We start from the raw sequence: 23,854 nt of genomic DNA on the forward strand, positions 1-23,854 counted from the left end.
ATAAGAATAACAAGGATTTGTGAAAGCGCGTTGTAAAGACGTTCATATCCAGATATTCAGACGCAGTACCAATTTGAAGTAAGTAAAATGAAGGTAAATGAAACCAGTTTTATACAGCTATATGAGTAGAAAGCAAATGATATTGATCACATTGTTGCTTGGCGGGTGGGACGGCGTCGAGGAGTATGCGATCGCCCATTGTCAGCGGCTTCTCATTGTTTCAATAAACAAGCATGGGAAATATAGGGTCTTCCAAAACTGTCATTACAGCTTTGATCACATATATACAGCTTTGAAGCAGTTAATTCCATAAATTACCTGGGAGTACGCATTAGGAGTGATTTAAAATGGAATGATCGTATAAAGTTGATCGTCGGTAAAACAGATGCCAGACTGAGATTCATTGTAAGAATCCTAAGGAAATGCAGTCCGAAAACAAAGGAAGTAGGTTACAGTTCGCTTGTTCGCCCACTGCTTGAATACTGCTCAGCAGTGTGGGATCCGTACCAGATAGGGTTGATAGAAGAGATAGAGAAGATCCAACGGAGAGCAGCGCGCTTCGTTACAGGATCATTTAGTAATCGCGAAAGCGTTACGGAGATGATAGATAAACTCCAGTGGAAGACTCTGCAGGAGAGACACTCAGTAGCTTGGTACGGGCTTTTGTTAATGTTTCGAGAACATACCTTCACCGAAGACTCAAGCAGTATATTGCTCCCTCCTACGTATATCTCGCGAAGAGACCATGAGGATAAAATCAGAGAGATTAGAGCCCACACAGAAGCATACCGACAATCCTTCTTTCCACGAACAATACGAGACTGGAATAGAAGAGAGAACCGATAGAGGTACTCAAGGTACCCTCCACCACACACCGTCAGGTGGCTTGCAGAGTATGGATGTAGATGTAGATGTAGATATTTCAGAAACGGGGATAGACAGAAAGGCGCGGTTTGTGGCATAATGCTCATATACATGTGAGGTTCTAGTAGCCGCTTAACAGATTTTAGTGTGTTATGGTGGCCATATTTTCTATATCCAAATTCGGGACACATTAAAAAGTTTTGATATTTAAAAAAATGTCTTAAATGAAGATAATAAATTCAAACTATCACTTTAATTTGCTACAGAAAATACATTAATTTATATTTTATTAGTACCGCCTAAGATGAAGGAGTTTAAGCAGACATATAGTATTTATCAGTGACGTAAATTTTCTTCAGCATGTTCGTTCTCTTCAACAGCCTTATGAAAACATTCAAGTTTCATAATAACTCACTCTAGTCACTAACACTGCTTTCGAAGTTTCTGCAACAAACTGTGTTTTGTCAATGCTCCATACATTACTCATTTGGAAAAATACCTTTTCAGTAACAGCATACCGATACAGGTGAAATGAACATACAGTTCGAGATAAATCTTTTCATGATTTGGCCAAGCGGTTCTAGGCGCTACAGTCTGGAACCGCGTGACCGCTACGGTAGCAGGTTCGAACCCTGCCTCGGGCATGGATACGTGTGATGTCCTTAGGTTAGTTAGGTTGAAATAGTTTAAGTTCTAGGGGACTGGTGACCTCAAAACTTAAGTCCCATAGTGCTCAGAGCCATTTGAGCCATTTTTTCATGATTGTTAAATCCGGGACAAATACGTGTCGAAAATGACTTCTGAAAAAATTCAAGACAGAATTTAAAAAATTGTGACCATCACGAGAAAAGGGGGGATGGATGGTCACCATAAATGGGTCCGCCGTCCCGCCGTCTATTGCACACAGGATATCTAAGCGATATTCCAGTTCCATGTCCGGCTTAAGGTGTCCTCATTACTGTGTGTGCTATTGCTGTTCTGAAGCGAGCTCATAGTTTGTGCAAGTCCCGCCCGAAGAAAAAAATGTATGGGGTTCCGCAGGACCTTGGTATCAGATCTGGTCTGTAAAAACAGCTTTAAATGTGTGTGAATATTATGCCGTAAACCGGACCTTTGTATCCATTCCAATCTCTAAAATATACGTGATCAAAGTTGTAAAGACAATTTTGGAACATACTGTATGCGCTTAGAAGAGGTGCTCAGCTTGACTGCCGCTGCCGTTGTAATAGACTGAAGCGAAGGGGCTATCTACAATTAGGTCTTCACTTAATGAATTTCAACTAATGTTTATTACAATCTATTTCCAATAATCCATATTCCACAGGCAAGAAGAAGGGTCCAAGCTTACCCCGGACAGTTCTAAAAAAATCCCTTCACCACGCGTCTGTACGCCCTCGAAACTAGGACGAATCCGGGGAAATCCGGACGCATTGGAGCCTAGTTGGGGAGCAAATATGAGCGCACTGGTTCCCTTAAGGATATATGATGAAAAGAGGAGCTTTGCCCCGTTTTAGCGGCAGTTTGCATTCCGTTTTACAGACAGTGTGTGATGATGCCCACAACTGCAATATTACTTGAATATTCAGCCATATATTTGGGTGGAAGCTAAATACTTTGTACAGAAATTACGTCACCACCTACATGTGTAAGCCCCACATTACAGGTAGTCTCATAGCTATTAAAAATTCGCAAGCACAAATTTTCAGAACTATCTTTATTGTATTAGGAATCTGTATAGGGCTAGGTGAGGTTATTTAATATTTATAGCTCCTTTTTAAAACCGTGTCGTATTAAACAAGTTTTTCTATTTAATTAGCTATTTTCAGCATTTTAGTCTTGTGTGTGTGAAATTTTTTAGTTGATTTCAAACATTTTGATGAGATTACAGCATGACATGCGGCAAGCTTCAGATATAATTCAGTTTCTCTTCAAATGAGTCATCCAATATATTGTTTCCTCATAGGCATATCTCGTGAGAAAGCCGTGAATGTAAAAACGAGAGAGAATCGAGCTGACAGCCAGGCTTATCAGCAATCGTTCTTAGTTTAAGTAGTGTGTAAGTCTAGGGACCGATGACCTCATCAGTTTGGTCCCTTAGGAGTTCACTCACACATTTCCGTCACAAGACAGAAAAAAAAGCGAAATAATATCGGATTGTCATCCAGTTCTGAGGTAAGCTGAAAGTTTCAGGTCTTTAGCTTACCGGGAATTTGGTTTAAAATCAATTGCAAAATTTGTACCGAACAGACAGTGCCATACAGACAGAAAAACAAAGTACCCAGCGCCACACATCAGACTCGAAAGCTAGTTAATATCACAGTATCATCCAGTTCTGAGCTATGTTGGAAGTGTCAAGTCTCTAGCTTATCAGAAAACTAGTTTAAAATCAAATGCAAAATTTGTACATAAAAAAACTTGAAAAGAAACCGACCTAATAAAAACGTGTTATAAAATGATTGTTCATTTATATATACACAAATCTACAGTGCAGCGCCAGGTATTTAACTTTAAAAAGTAACAAAAAATTTATATTTAATGCCACAACTACGAAAATTCGTATTTCAGTAAGTAAATACATACATTTTGAATGTGCTTTATTTTTAGAAATATACTTTTTATTCACTTCTCCTTGAAATCAGATACTTCATTGGTTTCTAAAAAAGATATCAACCCTAGTCATGTTTAATGTATAATCAAAAAGACTGAAAAAGTACGTAAATAAAATCACTCAAGGCCGTTGAGTGAGTGAAAACATCATACACTCCTGGAAATGGAAAAAAGAACACATTGACACCGGTGTGTCAGACCCACCATACTTGCTCTGGACACTGCGAGAGGGCTGTACAAGCAATGATCAGACGCACGGCACAGCGGACACACCAGGAACCGCGGTGTTGGCCGTCGAATGGCACTAACTGCGCAGCATTTGTGCACCGCCGCCGTCAGTGTCAGCCAGTTTGCCGTGGCATACGGAGCTCAATCGCAGTCTTTAACACTGGTAGCATGCCGCGACAGCGTGGACGTGAACCGTATGTGCAGTTGACGGACTTTGAGCGAGGGCGTATAGTGGGCATGCGGGAGGCCGGGTGGACGTACCGCCGAATTGCTCAACACGTGGGGCGTGAGGTCTCCACAGTACATCGATGTTGTCGCCAGTGGTCGGCGGAAGGTGCACGTGCCCGTCGACCTGGGACCGGACCGCAGCGACGCACGGATGCACGCCAAGACCGTAGGATCCTACGCAGTGCCGTAGGGGACCGCACCGCCACTTCCCAGAAAATTAGGGACACTGTTGCTCCTGGGGTATCGGCGAGGACCATTAGCAACCGTCTCCATGAAGCTGGGCTACCGTCCCGCACACCGTTAGGCCGTCTTCCGCTCACGCCCCAACATCGTGCAGCCCGCCTCCAGTGGTGTCGCGACAGGCGTGAATGGAGGGACGAATGGAGACGTGTCGTCTTCAGCGATGAGAGTCGCTTCTGCCTTGGTGCCAATGATGGTCGTATGCGTGTTTGGCGCCGTGCAGGTGACCGCCACAATCAGGACTGCATACGACCGAGGCACACAGGGCCAACACCCGGCATCATGGTGTGGGGAGCGATCTCCTACACTGGCCGCACACCTCTGGTGATCGTCGAGGGGACATTGAAAAGTGCACGGTACATCCAAAACGTCATCGAACCCATCGTTCTACCATTCCTAGACCGGCAAGGAAACTTGCTGTTCCAACAGGACAATGCACGTCCGCATGTATCCCGTGCCACCCAACGTGCTCTAGAAGGTGTAAGTCAACTACCCTGGCCAGCAAGATCTCCGGATCTGTCCCCCATTGAGCATATTTGGGACTGGATGAAGCGTCGTCTCACGCGGTCTGCACGTCCAGCACGAACGCTGGTCCAACTGAGGCGCCAGGTGGAAATGGCATGGCAAGCCGTTCCACAGGACTACATCCAGCATCTCTACGATCGTCTCCATGGGAGAATAGCAGCCTGCATTGTTGCGAAAGGTGGATATACACTGTACTAGTGCCGACATTGTGCATGCTCTGTTGCCTGTGTCTATGTGCCTGTGGTTCTGTCAGTGTGATCATGTGATGTATCTGACCCCAGGAATGTGTCAATAAAGTTTCCCCTTCCTGGGACAATGAATTCACGGTGTTCTTATTTCAATTTCCAGGAGTGTATAACGGCCGCAATCGACGGAGACTTGTTTCTGTCGGTTGTCTCACACCGAATGAAACCACTCAAACACGATGAGTGAGTGAAAACATTCATATAGCTCATATGGCTGCTCAGTTATTTCATTCGACTGAAAAAACCGAATGAACAAAAAACATGCTACTGACCAATCGATTGTTAAAAACATTCGATTGTCCCATCACAAATGGTCGATCGGTTGGGCAACAGCGCCACACGTTCTTTTATTGGTCGGTTAATTGGTGCGCGCGTAGGGTCCTTTACTTCTAATTGGTCTGTACTGATCTGCGTGGTGTGCGAATCATCCTCAGAATTGTTTCTATTGACCTGGGCGTACGGCTGAACGTGAGGCTCCGTTACTGCTTGTCTGAAGCCTTTGCTTGCTATGTTTGGCTGGGTTATAATGTACGTTTATTTCTGTGATGACCTATCGCCTTGCTGGAGTTGGATGTATCCATGTTTGTGTCTGCAGCGGCGCCTTTATAGCTATGACCTCTCTTATTACTTCCTTTCTTGTGGCTCATGGGTTATAGGGTGTAACTATACACATTCGATTCTGTGCGGATGCTGGGGCTGTAATTCCTCTGATCTCGTATTACTTCTCTTCTGGAATAATTTGCTTCTATGCCTTTTCATATGTTTGGCACCCTATCCACATGATGTGATGGCCTCCATGACATCTGATGCATTCAGGTTAGTAAGAGACTCAAGCTTGAGGCCCGAAACTTTAGTAAGGGCAACAATTTTTCTTTCTCGTGGACGCATATCGTCGGACTCAGGCAGGGAACAAGTTGGCACCAATTCCACGCTGCACTAACTAGGTACTGTGGCAGATTCTCCTCTCGAGGCGGGCACGTAAGACCGAATACCACAAGGAAATATGTACAGAAATCAGAAACAATAAGATTCATAAGCAGTTATTACTCTATATCATAGATTGGAACTAATAAGAGATAAGGTAAAAAACCTCCAAGACGTGAAAAGGTAGAAAATCTGCTCGAAAAAAGAAAAAAAAAGACGGGAAACGGAGAACACTAAAGAGGAAACCAAATATTCTAGGCACACTTCTTATGCTTGCAAATAAATACTCCAAAAAATTACAACTGGAAAAAAGTCCAGGCTATACTCGAAAAACAGTGAACTTTTATAACACACAGAAAGATATAAATGAAAAATGAATTTTAGAACACGCGCAAGAGATCAGATAATAGACAAATGATTACTATTATGGAACTGAACGTTTAATCTGACTCTGACGTAACAATTGACAGATGACTAGGGTTATAAAACTATTTGGGATTTCTGATTTCGAGATATCTTTCAAGTTTCCTACATTCAGAGCCTCTAAACAACTTGGCACTGAATCATGGACAGTCTGAACAGAATCCTGGAGATTATTCGTCGATGTATTTCTATGAGCGTTCACCAAGCTAAAAAGGTTTCTGGATGGGTATGCTGAACAAGTTCTCGCCAGTGCCGGATTAAGCCAGCGCGAGGCCAGTAGTAAATGCTAAGAACAGGTCCTTGGTTTCCTTTAGGCCTCAAAGTTTAAGATTTAAAAATAACAGTACTTCAGAAAATTATGTGTTTAATTTAAGGCAAATTTAGAGATAACACTAATCAAATCAATGTCGATAGGTAAATTACAATCTAAGTTCATTAAAGTTAGGTCGTTTAGACGCGTCTATTCCGTAGTGTTCCTTATCTCATTTTTAATGCACTTTAGTGTTTGAAAAAAAGTTCTCCACTGGAGTTGGTGATCATCAAAGACAAGTAAACACATAAGACTATTTCAACACTTGGGAAATGCGATTATAATGATTATTCCATTAAAAGTTTTTAAATTGCAGTTGCATGGGTTCGTGCTATTTGTCATCAATAGCAGCAGCCTCTTCATCTGGGTAAACACAGAAGATAACTGATGGTCTTCTCAAAATCTGTTCTCCTGTTAAAGACTTAAACTGCCAAAGTATTCTAACTCCACTAGCCACTTGATGGTAAGCTTCCATGTATTTGGCTAATGCAGAGAGGACACAATCAGTTATGACAGTAAGCAACTCAATTTCAAAATACTCTCCACGTGTTTCACTTTCTCCAATTTCAGTAAGTGTAGCAGAGACACTGAACTTGTTATACGAGTTCTTTGTATTTCGCTTGCATCGTCTTAAAGTCTGATGCTTACGTTCTTCACAGCTAGTCAACACTTCGGCTTCCATTCCAGCATCTGAAAATGTGGACCGCATTGCAGTTAGTCGCTTGCAGGTGTTCTAGGATTTCGTACCCAGCAATAGCCGTTACGACGTTGAACCATTTGATCCAATGTTATTAGATAAATCATCCAAAACTTATCTAATTGTGGTGAAACAACATACAATTGCCTTTGTAGCATCTGCTCTGACCGACCACCTACTGCTCGACAACCTTTTCAAAATCGGATTTTAGAATTATTTTCTTTCAGTGCTTCTTAAAGAACACTGCCATCTATGGGTTGAAGCGGAAAAAAGGTATAGTTACCTCCAACGAACTTGAAGAGCATAGATGTTTCCGTACAGCATTCATCAACGACTTGACAATCAAACTTTACAATCAATTTACAAATCAGAGAATATATTCTGCTTACTTATTTTTCTTCGTAATTTGCGCTTCTAAGCCTCTGTATTTCTCATTCATGTTGTTGACATTGTTGTAGCTTTGCCCACGGCAGTCATAAAAGCAATGCCTTTCTCATTCACAAATCTAGGAAGCCTCGGGCGAGTTGCTCAGCATTATGGTCTTGCATGCCAAAAACCTTACAAATCTTTCCACTGGTCCAGATGACAGGACGAAGCGCACTATCAGAGTCAGGTGGTCTACATGCGATATATCCGGAAGGAATCCAATGAAACAGATTACTACTTGATTCTTATAATTTCGCAAATAGTGTGATTTCAAATGCTTGATGGAATTAGAAGGATAAATTCCTCGCATGTTGTTTTAGACAAATATGACGTTATGTCACTTTCCTTTATTTGAAAGAAGTAAATTTTAGGGAAGAAAAATGTCAGATTTTGTTATTAATAAACCTAAATAATTTCCACTGTGAGGTGGTCCAACAATTTAATTTTTATCTCGAAACGTAAGACCTTATTCGTAAGTCTCGGGCTGGTAGGCTCACAACTTGAGAATCGACACGCACATCCTTGTTTTTGCGAACTAACAACGAAATTATCGCATGCCTAGATGAAGTGCCTTCTTCATGCCATTTCAACAAAATATTTACATTCTTCCAGTCATCTAATCCATCTTTTGTAAACCGTCTGAATCTGTAAATTCGCAAATAAAACAGCAAAGTTTTCCTTTAGATTCTAAAAAACAAAACCAGACTCTCATTTGAAATTTTATTCCTTAATATGTGAAAAATGACTTTTGACAGAATCCTAGTTTATTATCTTCAATTGTACATTTTATTTGCAGACAAAAAATAGTTGTGCATATGCTGCACTTCATTATTTCCATCCGCAATCAATATCGTGTGCTTACAAGTTACGTTCATTTAATTTTGGGCTTGTAGAATATGTAATAACATCAGAAGCATATAACAGACTTCCCACGTCTCTTTTGCTTGAAGACGCCGTGTCAGGGGCAAAAGGGCTTGCCGTGATTTCAAATTCTCTTAGGTTGGAGAACGAAGTGGCTAAACTGGAAGGGCTTGCTGTCCGTTCTATTACAGTATCAACTGTGGAAAACTTGGCTACATCTGAAAACGTTGCAAAAAATAGCTCAAATGGCTCTGACCGCTATGGGACTTAACTTTTGAGGTCATCAGTCCCCTATAACTTAGAACTACTTAAACATTGCTAACCTAAGGACATCACACTCATCCATGCCCGAGGCAAGAGGACCGTAGCGGTCGCGCGGTTCCAGACTGTAGCGCCTAGAACCGCTCGGTCACCCAGGCCGGCGACAACGTTGCAAATCCTAATAAATATTTTGAAGGTTGCCTACTGCCATCATGTGCACAATGAGGTGAAAGTTCTATATTTTCTGCTTCAGTTTCTTTGCTTCAGCAACATTAAAAAATTCAGACAGGTTACATGTTTTTTTATGTAACAGTTTTTTTTTCCTTTTCATCTTTTGCTTTGCGCTTTGCACTTTCATATGTGTAGCGTCGGCTCGCATCACTAGGTACGCTGCTCATGTTGGCTAGCTCGATCTGCGTAGAAGAGAAAATAAATTACAAAATAAAATGGAATTCCACTATTTAATCATACGGCGTTATACATCTACTTCCAATTTGTACTAAAGCCAGTGCCAGTTGGATGCGTCAGAAGTAAGGGCAAGTACGTTCTCACAGGAGAGGACCGAAGAAGTAAAATCGACTTACTGAAATCACCTATAGAGTGGTGTAAGGTTGTCTCCCTGGTTTCACAGCCTTCAGCCTTTCATCATGGTGGGCCCTCGTTTGAGAAAAATTCCTTGTGGTACAGTAGACCCTTAAATATATTAACTGTATAGGTACTGCCGTCGTCCGCTGTACACAGGCAGTAACGTTACAAAACAATTTGATGTGGCACGAGCAGTAGAGGACAAGGCCTAGACCCAATCAAACGTGGACGCAGGGACACGTGCGTGGACACCTGTGCTCATTCTTTCCCAACTGCCAATGTATTGGGGCAAAACTACTGGAAAATTACATTCCTCCTTGTAAAGAAAACAGATTTGCCCTATCAATAATCGGTTAAAACGTCAACAAAGTTCTCAATAGGAGAAAAAAGCACTTGAAGTTATGAGAACAAGTGTCAACAACTTCGCAATCACTAGATAAAATTATATTTCATCCTCTTAATATCTTCTACTGTTGATAAACAATAGTATTGTATCCTATTAGTCCAAATAAAGCAACCTTCATGTGCACAACTGCAATATCATTTGAATATTCAGCCATATATTTGGGTGGAAGCTAAATACTTTGTACAGAAACTACGCCACCACCTACATGTGTAAGCCCCACAATACAGGTAGTCTCATAGCTATTAAAAATTCGCAAGCACAAATTTTCAGGACTATCTTTATTGCATCAGGAATCTGTATAGGGCTAGGGGAGGTTATTTAATATTTATTGGTCCTTTTTAAAACCGTGTCGTATTAAACAAGTTTTTCTATTTAATTAGCTATTTTCAGCATTTTAGTCTTGTGTGTGTGAAATTTTTTAGTTGATTTCAAACATTTTGATGAGATTACAGCATGACATGCTTCAGATATAATTCAGTTTCTCTTCAAACTTGTATCAAAAGAACTGTAAGAAAAGTTCAGTGAAGCGCTAAAGAAACTGGTATAGGCATTCGTATTAAAATACAGAGGCATCTAAACAGATAGAATCCGGCGCTGCTGTCAACAGCGTCTATATAAGACAAAAAGTGTTTAGTGCAGTTGTTAGATCGGTTACTGCTGCTACAATGGCAAGTTATCAAGATTTAAGTGAGGTTTAACGTGGTGTTATCGTTGGCGCTCGGGCGATGGGACACAGCATCTCCGAGGTTGCGATGAAGTGAGGATTTTCCCGTACGACCACTTCACGAGTGTACCATGAATATCTGGAATCCGGTAAAACATCAAATCTTTAACATCACAGCGGCCGGTGAAAGATCCTGCAAGAACGGGACCGACGACGAATGAAGAGAATCGTTCAACGGGACAGAAGGGCAACCCTTTCGCAAATTGCTGCAAATTTCAATGATGTACCGTCAACAAGTGTCAGCGTGCGAAACACTCAACGAAACATCATCGATATGGGCTTTCGGAGCCGAGGTCTCACTCGTATACCCTTGGTGACTGCACGACACAAAGCTATACGCCTCGCCTGGGTCCGTCAGCACCGACATTGAACTGTTGATGACTAGAAACATGTTGCCTGGTCTGACGAGTCTCGTTTCAGATTATATCGAACGGATGGACCTCATGAACTGATGGACTCTGCATGTCAGCAGGGAACAGTTGAAGCTGGTGGAGGCTCTGTAATGGTATGGGGCGTGTGCAGTAGGATTGATATGGAACCCCTCACACGTCTAAATACGACTCTGACAGGTGACGTGTACGTAAGCATCCTGTCTGCTCACCTGCATCCATTCATGTCCATTGTGCATTCCGAGGGACGTGGGAAACTCCAGCAGGTCAGTACGACACCCCACACTTCCTTGATCGCTACAGAGTGGCTCCAGAAACACACTTCTGAGTTCAAATACTTCCGCTGGCACCAAGCTCCCCAGACATGTACATTAATGAGTCTATCTGGGATACCGTGCTGTTCAGAAGAGATCTCCACCACCTCGTACTCTTGCAGATTTATGGAAAGTCCTGCAAGTTTCACGGTGTCAGTTCACCCCATCAATACTTCAGACATTAGACGAGTCCATGTCACGTCGTGTTATGGCACTTCTGCTTTCTTGCGGGGACCTACACAATATTAGGCAGGTGTGCCAATTTCTTTGGCTCTTCAGTGTAGGTACATGTAGGTACAATGAAACAAATGTAGTACCCCTTTATTACTTTCTTACTGGTAATCAGTAGGACCCTCTTCTAATAGAAGACCCTCTCTAATAGAGTTTTTACGACTACATCTAACAACATTGGAGAGTTCCCCTGTACGTTTTGCAACGTTTTCAACTTACGATACACACAGCGGCCAGCGCTCACTTTTTGAAATGAGATAAAATTGTTACTAGTCACTGCAGTTTTGGACACTAATGTCTTTCCATAGGACGGTAGCTAGAATACTATTCATATATAACTTGATAGATTTCCTTATACCTAGGCGCGGGCACCGCTAATGTGGGGAGGGGGGGGGCGTAGCAGTTGCTGTCTCTTGCTACGTAGCTAATGCAGCATTTGTTGCCGCTCAGCCGTATCCTAAGTGTATTCCGTGAGTTACATTGACCAGTGCGCCAAAGGCAGCGCTGGAAATACTCAGGTATGCAATCAATACGATGTTTATTGTAATGCACGTAAACAGCCTTCTACGATGGGAGTTTGGAACACAGTAAAGTCACTCTTGAGTACTGAAAGAACATTAACAATATCTGAAGGCCTGAAAACGTCACGGTACATTGAAAGTTACGATATCCGATACCCATATGCTAAGCGTGTCACATTCAGAAGTCCAGAAGAGACGCGCTAAAGTTAAAGTGCCGATAGGACGAGTAGAAGTTGAAATCTAGGTGGGAGGTACCAAGATTTAAGTCCAGCGCTTGCTGATGTAGAGCAGAGATAAATGTTACCAAATGCAGCTGCTGGTCATGGCGTCGGTGGCCACGGATTTTAAGGGTAGAAGCTACGAATGCTATAGGCCTGTATCTGGCAGCTCCAGGAGGCAAAGGTCGACGTGGACGGCATCGTCGTCGTAATGGCGGCTCCAGAGTGAGATCCCGATTGTGGGAATACAGAGGGCAGCCATACCCTGTCGTCGTCTGAAGAGCTGTCCCTTGCTGGATCCATGTCCACATAACCCGCCCGTGTTTTTGGTTTCTGGCTGAATATGTGCAGGCCCTAGGCACAGAAGATATGCCAGGCGATCGTGCCAACTAGAGAAGAAGTTCTTCCTGGCGTAATTCGATTAAAGCTTATTCCACTTGAGGTGAAATTATCCTACTGGTAAATTGCATCTGGAGTTTCTTGAATGAGGGAGGGGGGGGGGGGGGTACCTCTGGTTCTGCAAACTCCCTGACGTCGTTGCTACATGTCCTATTTAATGACAACTTGAACTATCCTACTTTTCATTTGTTCTCTGCGCTGTTCAACTACGCAAGCTGCAGGAGAGCAGTCACCACGGTAGAGTGTGATACATTGGCGGTCATCACTGCAGTAATGTTTGAAGCTAGACACTATGTTTTACCCTCAGCACTCTAGCTTCAGTCTTTACGTGGCAGTTTCAGTGAGGGGCAGTTGTGGTTCCCGCATAATGGAACTTTCCAAAGGCGAATTTTGTGAGACGCAAGTCTTCATTAAGAACTAAGTCGTGCAGTCACATTACGGACACTATAGCCTCAAATTTTAGATCAGATGGCATCACCTCAAAGTTTATATGAATGAGTGGTGTCTATTCTTTCGTACATGTCCCGATTCAGCTGACTTCAGAATTATTTCCCCTTCCTTTCCTTTCTTCTGGGCTTCACCTTCAATTTACATGTAATTTCAAATGCTTCTCAAACCAACAACCGGCACTCTGTGAGACAAAACTGTTATAGGAATAGGTAGAAGTGGTGATAGAAATAACCTCGCAATTATAACTTCGTAATACACAGCTAGTAAACTACTATGCAGAGTGCTGTAGCAGTAACACAGCTCATTTAGAATTATGTACCAACTAATGAATGTATGAATAAAAGATGAAAATGATACAAATTTAGATTTCGGCTTGGTTATCTATCGTTGCAACTAAGTGTAAGGATTTTAAGAAAAGTGGCTTACAGAGTGTCAGTGCCTATGTTGTAGACTAGAGACTTCCGCAAAATGATGTTGTGGAGCCATCATATACATATGTTGAACACCACGCCTTATTTTAGGCTAAACTGGGAAATCTAGAAGAAGACTAATCAAGAACCAAGTGTGAATATTGTGACCGAGTGGGGTGGCGCAGTGGTTACCACACTGGACTAGCGTTCGGGCGGATAATGGTTAAATATCCGTCCGGTGACCCAGATTTAGATTTTCCGTTATTTCCCTAAGAAGAGGCGCGATGATGCGATTGAAAAGAGTACGGCCGATTTCCTTCCCCATCCTTCCGTAATTTGAGCTTATGCTCCGTCGGTAATGGCCTCTCTGTCAACGGGACGTTAAACTTTAATTTTCCTTCTCGTTTTTTGAATTTTCTGAATCGGAAGACTCAGTTAAGATGCCACTTTACGGACGTTCTTACCTGAAATTCTAGATCAAATGACATTATCACGAAGATTCAAATGTTTCACAAGCCATGTGAAATTAACTTGTAATATTATAAATTACACCTGTTGTAGGTAATTCCATATGTCTAATGAACAGAATGTCAACAATAACTATTAATTAATTAATTAAGTGGGTTCATTCGATGTTCATCTTGCAAGGGAAGCATACACCCAACAGTTCACCGCTTCTGTTCATGTTTTGCACGATTGTAGTACGTACTTAGACATAACGAGTTTTGCTTTAATAAAATGCGCTTCCCTAAGTGTTTTCGATAAATAAAGGTTCAAATTTTTACAATATTCTTGAAAACTACACGAGAGCGTCAGACGTCAAGCAACGGCGATAGCATAAAATTGGTGCCCCGCTGGGTGTGTGCTTCCTCTGTCAATGAGACCTCAATTTAACACAACAAGTTATCGGTTTGTGCAGATCGGCGATGCATTTGCGGCTGGCATGCTGCGTGGCAAAGGGCTGCCTGAACAACAAAACTGCCCCGACGACAGTAGATACCCGTACTCCGAAGGTGCTGATGGGCTGCCACCTTACTGCAGGGGCTGTGACGAAGAGGACCTACAGGATTGCAGCTTGGACCGGTGCTCACTTGCTGGTGATACCAATTCCGTGGACACCTTCACCGATGACTGGACTGACTCAGTGAGTAATTTTTTTTTCCATAGCTTACATCAATCAGGATGTGGCATGCCTTCAAGGATCTCTTTCCCAATGTATAAACGGAGACTGCAATTCTCAGTTTTATTCATGGTGATGCTTATTATTCTTGAAAATGTCCTATAACTTGGCTGTAATAATTTAATTCCCTGCGATTCTTTCACTTTGTTAGAATAATAAATCTTCAATAAATGCCCACAATGTATTATCTTCCAGCACAGTTTCTTAACATTTCTCCCCTAAATTTCTTCTTTCACATGTGCAAGTGTTGTCCCGCGTTCTGTGAAGTACGACTGTCTGAGACATCTAAGTGAAACTTGGAGCACATGTGGAAAGTAGTGTGTTGGCCAGGCCGCACTAGCCACCATATTACAGATGCAACCTCCGCAGCTCGCGGTCGTGCGGTAGCGTTCTCGCTTCCCACGCCCGGGTTCCCGGGTTCGATTCCCGGCGGGGTCACGGATTTTCTCTGCCTCGTGATGACTGGGTGTTGTGTGATGTCCTGAGGTTAGTTAGGTTTAAGTAGTTCTAAGTTCTAGGGGACTAATGACCGTAGATGTTAAGTCCCATAGTGCTCAGAGCCATTTGAACCATTTTTGAACAGATGCAACGAACACCTTCAGCACAGAGTATTAGAATAAACGCAAAACCATCGGTTATCTAGCACCAAAGTCTTGGCTACTAGTTGCTATTAGTTCATCATTATGTGATTTTATTAAGAAAGAGGATATTCCCATATGCACAAAGGATAACTGTATTAACAGAGACATGGGACACACCAATAGAAAGGCGGGCGTTGCCTAACTGGTCATACTAAAACTATGTAGACTGCAGAGATGTCTCGTCAACAAGTAACGAGCAACTCCTTGGCGCCTTTGGAGTCGACAGGTAACCTGAAACGCTACTGTCATCAGACAACACCTAACTGGCGTCTCCCGCAAGCAGGTGATATGATTACCTGAAGATGACAACCAGTCGTTTCTTCCAATTACTGCAAAGGTTGCGACACCACATTGTGTATCCTCAGTAGTTTTAGCAAAATATAGTACACACACCCACACACTCTCACAAACACACACACACACACACACACACACACACACACACACACACACACAAACGCGCGCGTGTGCACACACACACTGATAAGACGAAACGTTACAACCACTGCCCACCACGTGACTGAATGCAGCTGGGTGGCATTCCAGGCACGTCAAGGAGTAATAAATGTATAGGAGCGGAGTAAAGATGAATACTAACTCATTCTAGCGAAAATGTGGACCTCAAATGGGACATATTCTGACATCAGTGACTTTGACAAAAGGCAGACTCGGCATCTGAGAACGAACGTCTCGAAAATGGTGAGTTGTTCACGAACTGCTTTCGTGAGCATACATGGAAAATAGTTGAAATACGTCGGAACCACGAGTAGGTGACAAGATGTTGTACGTTGACGGCTCAATCACAGAACGTGGAGATCGGAGGCTTGCTTGCACTACAAAGCAAAATGGGGAGAGCTCTGTGGCAAATCTGACAACAGAGTACAATGCTTATAGAGGCGCAAGTGATTCGAAACCCATTGTTCAGTGCACATCGTTAAACATGGGGTCAGTACTACACAGCCCCTATGTCTTCGAATTTTGATCCAAAAATATCCTCAATTACGATTTCAGAGGGCACGGAGTCATCGAAATAGGACGGTGAATAAATGGAAACATGTCACTTAGTCGGATTAATCAAGTTTGTTATTACACCATGGTGATAGTCATGTCCAGATACGCTGCCACCCAGGTGAATGACTTCTCAAAACGTGCAGTGCGCCAAGGATGAGGACTGGTGGGGCAGTATTATGATGTGGTAGACATTCGCCGAGGCATTCATGGGGCTTGTGGTAGTAACCGAAGGCACCATGACAGCTGTGGACCACATGAACGTTATTATAGAGCAACAGCACCCCTTCATACCTGATGCCATCCCAGACGGCGGTAGCACCTTCCTTCAAAATAACTGTCCATGTCACAAGGCCACAATCGTGCTACAGTAGTTCGAGGAGCATGATAATAAACGCATGCTGAGGTCTTGGCCACCGTGTATGTCTGATCTGAACCTGATGGGATACATCTGGTATGCCGCAAACCACCGACCAGTATTTTACGGGAATTGCGTGACCTGTGCCTAGACATCTAGTGTCATATATCTTCGGAAACCTACCAAGAACTTGTCGAATGCATATCACGCAGAATCGCTACTGCATTGCAGCTCAAAGGTGCGTCAGACTCTATTACGAAAGTGGTCATAATGTTTAGCTCGTTTTCCTCACGATGCAAAAGTGACGTTTTAAGAACCTGGAAGATTGGGGAGGATGAAAGTTTGAATTTTTCGGTATCAGCAACGTATAGCTATAAATGTGAAACTGAGTTTCTACAACCACCACTTGGCTATTGAAAATTCCCAAACTACCTGTACGACAAGTTATCCGGTGAGAATTTCAGTGAAAATTTGGGCTGGAATTGTTGTCGGTCTCCTTATTGGACCTTACCAGATCATTAGAATGGTGCATGGTATTTGAAATTTCGGGACAATGTTTTTCATGAACTTCAGGAGGATGTCCCCTTGCAATTGCGCACTGGTTTGTGGTTTCAGAACGATGATGCTCCAGAGTAGTTTGATCGTCGGGCCACGGCATGTGTCACAGAAAACTTCAGGCAGAAAGTAACTGGAAGGGGATGCCCAGTCCCTGGGTCTGCGTGTTCCCCCGACCTCACCACATTTGACTTTTTCTTCTGTGATTATATAAACTCCCTTGTGGACACAGCACCAGTAGGAACAGTACCTGCGTTTACTGAGTGGATCTTTACAGCGTTTGACAGCATCAGAGGGGAGCACGAACTCTTACAGAGAATAAGACAAAACACGTTTCGTTGCAGCACATTGTGTGACGTAGTTAATGATCGTCGCATTGTCCATCTACTCTACAGTAGTGAAGCCACAAAATGGGTTTAAAGTATTTAATTGCATTTTACTGCAAATAAACTTTTTTTAGACTGCAGTATTCTGGTATTTCATTTAGCCTATTGAATGCGTATAAACTACATAGTGCTTCAAAAACTTTATTTTACATTTCCGACTATACGTTCCTGATATCAAAAGACTCAAAACTTCATTCTCTACAATCTCCCAAATGTTTCAAACGTCATTTTGATACACCCTGTATGTATACTATGAGTCGTTTGGCGCGTTTTCTGTGGTGTTCTGACATATATTTATAATTCAGGTCTCTCACTATGTGGCTAGAGTCAGCCCATACAAATGCTGCTCACAAAGTCTTTCATTCGACGCCCAGTGTCAATTGAACACGTCGCTTAGTTTTCCTTTACAGACATATTGATCTGACGAATTTTAACTGCTCATTCGACAGAGCGGCTTCAGATTAGTTTAGTGCGATATTCCATTTCGTGATACGTATTAACATAAAAATACGAATAATAACCAGAACACCAGCACTATAACGGTACTAAAACCAAGCAAGCCACCGAACGGTCTGCTATCGTACTGACCTGATCACCCTGCTCCCTATAATATGAACATTCTCCGAGGCAATAATTAATGACAGACTTACCACGTTTGTCGAAAAATCTAACCTGTTACCATATTGCCAAGCTGGATTCAGTAAGTATCAGTCAAACATCGATCATATAGTGCGATTATGTAGCGGCATGACAAAAGGTCTCAACATTCTGGTCTGCACTTCCGCCCTATTCCTAGACATACACTGGTGTCCAAAATTAAAGCAACGAACGGAAATTTTGCAATGCTGCTTTCATTTTGCCGCAGAACAGTATAAACAGGTGATAGTAAAGTAGAAACAATGCAAAGAATTCAGAACGTTAACAACTGCAACATACATAACGGTAGACAAAAATTTTCTTCGTTTTTTCCAACTTAACGGATTTGCACACACATCCCGACAACTGGTTAATGTGCTCAGTGTGGGGTGTTAGTCCCTCTGGGAGCGCAATACGGGCCTGAACGATGGGCATGCTGTGAATGATGTCACCGGTCTCATGATCGGGCGATAACGCCCATTCTTCCTGCAGAGCTGTTCGCAGCCTTGGACAGTGGGTGGTGGATGCTGACGTGCTCTATGGGATTCAAATCGGGAGAGCTAGTAGCCCACCTCTTGTGAGCAATCGCTTCCGTTTCCAAGAAAACATCAACCAACTGTGCTCTATGAGGTCGAGCATTATCGTCCATCAATACGAAATCTGGACCCACAGGAACTCGCAACAAGTGCAGATGAGGTCCCAAGATCTTGTCACGAAACTTGGACAGCAGTTAAACCTTGCCGATTCACCCACACAACTTCATGAATAGGGGCTCGAGTGGTAAACACAATCTCTGGTTCAAATGGTTCAAATGGCTCTGAGCACTATGGGACTTAACTTCTAAGGTCATCAGTCCCCTAGAACTTAGAACTACTTAAACCTAACTAATCTAAAACTTCACACACATCCATGCCCGAGGCAGGATTCGAACCTGCGACCGTAGCGGTCAGGCGGTACCAGACTGTAGCGCCTAAAACCGCACGGCCACCCCGGCCGGCCATAATCTCTGCCCACACCATTAGGGATCCTCCTCTATACCGGTTCCACAATGTTTGGGTCCCGAAATCGTGTTCCGCGTTCCTTTCAGATGCGAATCCATCGAGAATCACCATCCACATTAAATCGGGATTCGTCTGTGAAAGCAACATTAGCCCACTGTTCGACCACCCAGGTGGAATGTTGATGACTCCACACTAGACGTTCCCTTGTGTTAAAATACGTCAGAGGTAGACATACATCAGGTCTCCGACATTAAAGGCGGCTCTGCCGAAGTTTTCTGCACTCCGTTTACCTCGATACAACACTTCCAGTGAATGCTGCGAGCTCAAATCCCAGCTGCTGTGTAATACTAAGGCGGCACTGTCTTGCTCTTACAGCCAAATGACGGTCCTCTCTTCTGAAGTCACACGTGATCGGCCCTGCCCTGGTCTTCGGGATACGGTTTCGTTCTCTATAAACTGTCGCCACATCCGAGAAACAACAGAGCGATTCACAATAAGCCATGTGGCCACATCAATTTGTGACTGTCCTGCTTCCGTTCTTTCTATGGCCATCCACCGCAGAGAGTCTGGCAAGCATCTTCTCTGTTCCTTACTGCACCATCTATGACTGTGTACACAGCGATTGTGGATGTGTGACTACCCGGCCAAAACCACCTCGTTTCATAGTGCCCTGACGTCATCGTTGACATAGTTTTCCGTTGACCGGATTGCCGTTTTCCGTGCACAACAATATCATACGGAAATCTTTTTGACAGTTTGTATGATTATATCATAAATTAGACACAACATGCGGAAATAACGGTTTGTTGCTTTAATTTTGGACATGTAGAAAGGGCGTTCGACAAGGTGTGACATAAGGGCCAATGAAACTTCCTGGCAGATTAAAACTGTGTGCCCGACCGAGACTCGAACTCGGGACCTTTGCCTTTCGCGGGCAAGTGCTCTACCAACTGAGCTACCGAAGCACGACTCACGTCCGGTACCCACAGCTTTACTTCTGCCAGTATCCGTCTCCTACCTTCCAAACTTTACAGAAGCTCTTCTGCGAAACTTGCACAACTAGCACTCCTGAAAGAAAGGATACTGCGGAGACATGGCTTAGCCACAGCCTGGGGGATGTTTCCAAAATGAGATTTTCACTCTGCAGCGGAGTGTGCGCTGATATGAAACTTCCTGGCAGATTAAAACTGTGTGCCCGACCGAGACTCGAAATCGGGACCTTTGCCTTTCGCGGGCAAGTGCTCTACCAACTGAGCTACCGAAGCACGACTCACGTCCGGTACCCACAGCTTTACTTCTGCCAGTATCCGTCTCCTACCTTCCAAACTTTACAGCTTTACAGGAGCTCTTCTGCGAAACTTGCACAACTAGCACTCCTGAAAGAAAGGATACTGCGGAGACATGGCTTAGCCACAGCCTGCGGGATGTTTCCAGAATGAGATTTTCACTCTGCATCGGAGTGTGCGCTGATATGAAACTTCCTGGCAGATTAAAACTGTGTGCCCGACCGAGACTCGAACTCGGGACCTTTGCCTTTCGCGGGCAAGTGCTCTACCAACTGAGCTACCGAAGTTCGAGTCTCGGTCGGGCACACAGTTTTAATCTGCCAGGAAGTTTCATATCAGCGCACACTCCGCTGCAGAGTGAAAATCTCATTCTGGAAACATCCCCCAGGCTGTGGCTAAGCCATGTCTCCGCAGTATCCTTTCTTTCAGGAGTGCTAGTTGTGCAAGTTTCGCACAAGAGCTTCTGTAAAGTTTGGAAGGTAGGAGACGGATACTGGCAGAAGTAAAGCTGTGGGTACCGGACGTGAGTCGTGCTTCGGTAGCTCAGTTGGTAGAGCACTTGCCCGCGAAAGGCAAAGGTCCCGAATTCGAGTCTCGGTCGGGAACACAGTTTTAATCTGCCATGAAGTTTCATATCAGCGCACACTCCGCTGCAGAGTGAAAATCTCATTCTGGATAAGGGCCAATGTTAAAAAGTAGTGAAAGTTTTCATTCCATCACAACACAGTGCACTCTTGTCGAATATTCGAGACAACCGCCCATCAGCAAATCCTGCTCCGACCCTCCCCCATCCTCTGTGCACATCGCTGTATAGTCTTCATACGTCATTATAAAAAATGGAATGAAGGACTAGCGTTTTACGCTGGCGGCACGGCATGTTGATGCCGTGTCCCAACTCAGTTCACTTACCCAAAATAAATACATCTCGTGAAATCTGCATACCAAAAATAGCACGACCAGGAACAAAGTAAGGCTACAACTGCAACGAATATTAAGACTGCAGCTGCCTGTCTTGGTCAAAAATACGCCAAGTTGAGTAACAAAACAAGTAAAACGACGTCAAAAGACGCAATAAAAAATTAGAGAGAGGCTGAACAGGAGGGAATGTTTGATCTCTGAGAAATGGAATTGTATACTGAATCGATTCGAATCGTACGTCCTGAGCACATGTTGGCCGCACACTGGCGCAAGGCCTGTGATGGACCCGACTGAACTGTTAAAAAACGGCTGTTGCAAGCTAGCGTGGTGGCACGTATTATATTGTGTCATCTTTAATTGTCTTGAAATCACAATCAATGATATGCTGAGTGGTAATATGTGGCGGAGATGATGTAAATATAGAAACCTTGTCTGTTTTTTGCGGTGTAAAAGAAATGTTTACTGCTATTTCAGCTTCAAAAACTGTTCAAAGTTAAGTAGTAAGGTTTTAAAAATGAATGTTATATTATATAAATACAGAAACTATGTGTAAATATTTTTAAAAAAATATTTTCTCCTTCTACTACATTTCTTTAATTTTTCAAAATGTGAAGGTAATGTAGATGAACTCTAAAATTATGGAAAACTCAGTATTTCAAATAAAAGAAATAAAACTTTTAGAAACTATATAAGTTTAAATTAAAATTGTTACACAAAACATTTTTAAACATAATTGTAACAGAAAAGTGCTTCATAAACCAAGTTCACTAGCAAAAGACGCATACCTAAATGTCACATTCACTATCAGCACACGACCGTCTTTGGAGAATGCGCCTCCACAAAAAATACGAATGAAATCTTGTTCAGTAGATGTTTCTTCCCCAATAGGAAGACCTAAATGTAACTCCCCCTTAAGAGGTGATTGGTAGACTGAGTTCTTCATCCGAACCCTTACTTAAGAAGTTGTTTTTACATGAGTTTATAGAATCAGCTACTGGTTATTTTTTGCTTTTGGTAGGGACCTTAAGCAGTTTCCGTTTATCCCTTAATAAAGAGTCCTTTCGGCGTGTCTTATGAGAGGTGAAGATACGAAAACAACTTATGACCCTGGCATTAGAGGGAGGGGGGGGGGGGGGGGAGGAGGGAGGGGATGGGCGTAATGGATAGTTGAGACACACATGTGGTTGATAAGGTATGAGGCGACAATGTTAAACATCTACTTTTGCTTATGTTAGTTTTACTTCGGATAGCTTATAACACTTCCGTCTGCTGCAATTTGCTACTGCTGTACCATGACCTTAAAGCTTGAAGCAGGTCGTGAAATATAATTATCTAGTTAAAACAATTATGGTATAAAGCAACAGAGCAGTGTTACCGTCTGAGAGGAATTTTGTTTTGTTGACCGTGTTATACCTAACGGAGGTGGCTTATCGGAAGTGAAAGTAAGAATTACGGAAATATTTGAACAGTAACAAACAAAATTTTGCCTATCTGCACTGTTTAACGGGTAAAGAAAACGGTCGCCAGCCTAACTAGGCAAGAGAATGATTAACATTCTCTTTCAAGAAAATAGTTATTAGTAACTTTAATGGATAAACACAACCTATACTTTGTCACACGCGAATGCAGTGAACTCTTGACACATACATATGTTTATATGATTGAAACTAACAGTTAGAGCAGCACAAACTATTTGCAAAATTATAACAGATACCGAAACACACTATTACTTTCAGGGCTTACACAAACTGAATGGTCTTTGTAACGTTATTATTACTATTTACTGCAGAATCATTAATTGGATATAGGTTAAGTCTCTCTCAGTTAAATAATTTACTATTGAAAATGAAAGTTAATTGGAATCCACTAACAGGTTGGTTCTCACTATCATTTGAATAAAGAAATTAAGGATTTCCTAATTACTGGTCTTTCCGTTACTTGTTACCGAGCATTAACCCAATCGACACACTGTGGATCCTGTTATATTATTAATAAGCACTTCTAATACACAGGAGAGACAAACACTTAGCAAACAGGAGTATATAAGGTTTCACACTGCAGTTTTCCACTTTTACTGCATTGAGAGACAAAATTAACATATATGTAAGACACTGACTCACCTTCTGAGATTTACAACAGGCAGTAATGTGATCATTTACTAAGCAAAACTTCATAAGCCTCAGTCTTACGAACTCTTAATTTGAAGTTGGCAACAATACATTAATAAGCAGTTTTATTAGGAAAATTACTTTCAGCAAGCATTATTAATTTTAACTTTCTTTTTACTATGTTCAAGAGGCATTAATTAGCAAAAACACTGATCTTTAATGTTATTTCAGTAGAGACACTCGGTAATCACTTTAGTTCAAACGGAGAGGAACCTGAGAGGTGTTATGATA

General features: G+C 42.6%; 1 protein-coding gene across 1 annotated transcript in view; it reads left to right on the forward strand.

Annotated features, from left to right (window-relative positions):
- The window catches only part of LOC126299328 (uncharacterized), a 95,252-nt gene that overhangs the window by 57,066 nt on the left and 14,332 nt on the right, over positions 1 to 23,854 (forward strand). The window contains exon 5 of the mRNA XM_049991157.1: positions 14,406 to 14,630. Within this exon, the coding sequence (XP_049847114.1) occupies positions 14,406 to 14,630 (225 nt within the window). The remainder of the gene's footprint in view (positions 1 to 14,405; positions 14,631 to 23,854) is intronic.

This window comes from Schistocerca gregaria, chromosome X (genome assembly GCF_023897955.1).
Source record: "Schistocerca gregaria isolate iqSchGreg1 chromosome X, iqSchGreg1.2, whole genome shotgun sequence".
Classification (NCBI taxonomy): Eukaryota; Metazoa; Arthropoda; class Insecta; order Orthoptera; family Acrididae; genus Schistocerca; species Schistocerca gregaria.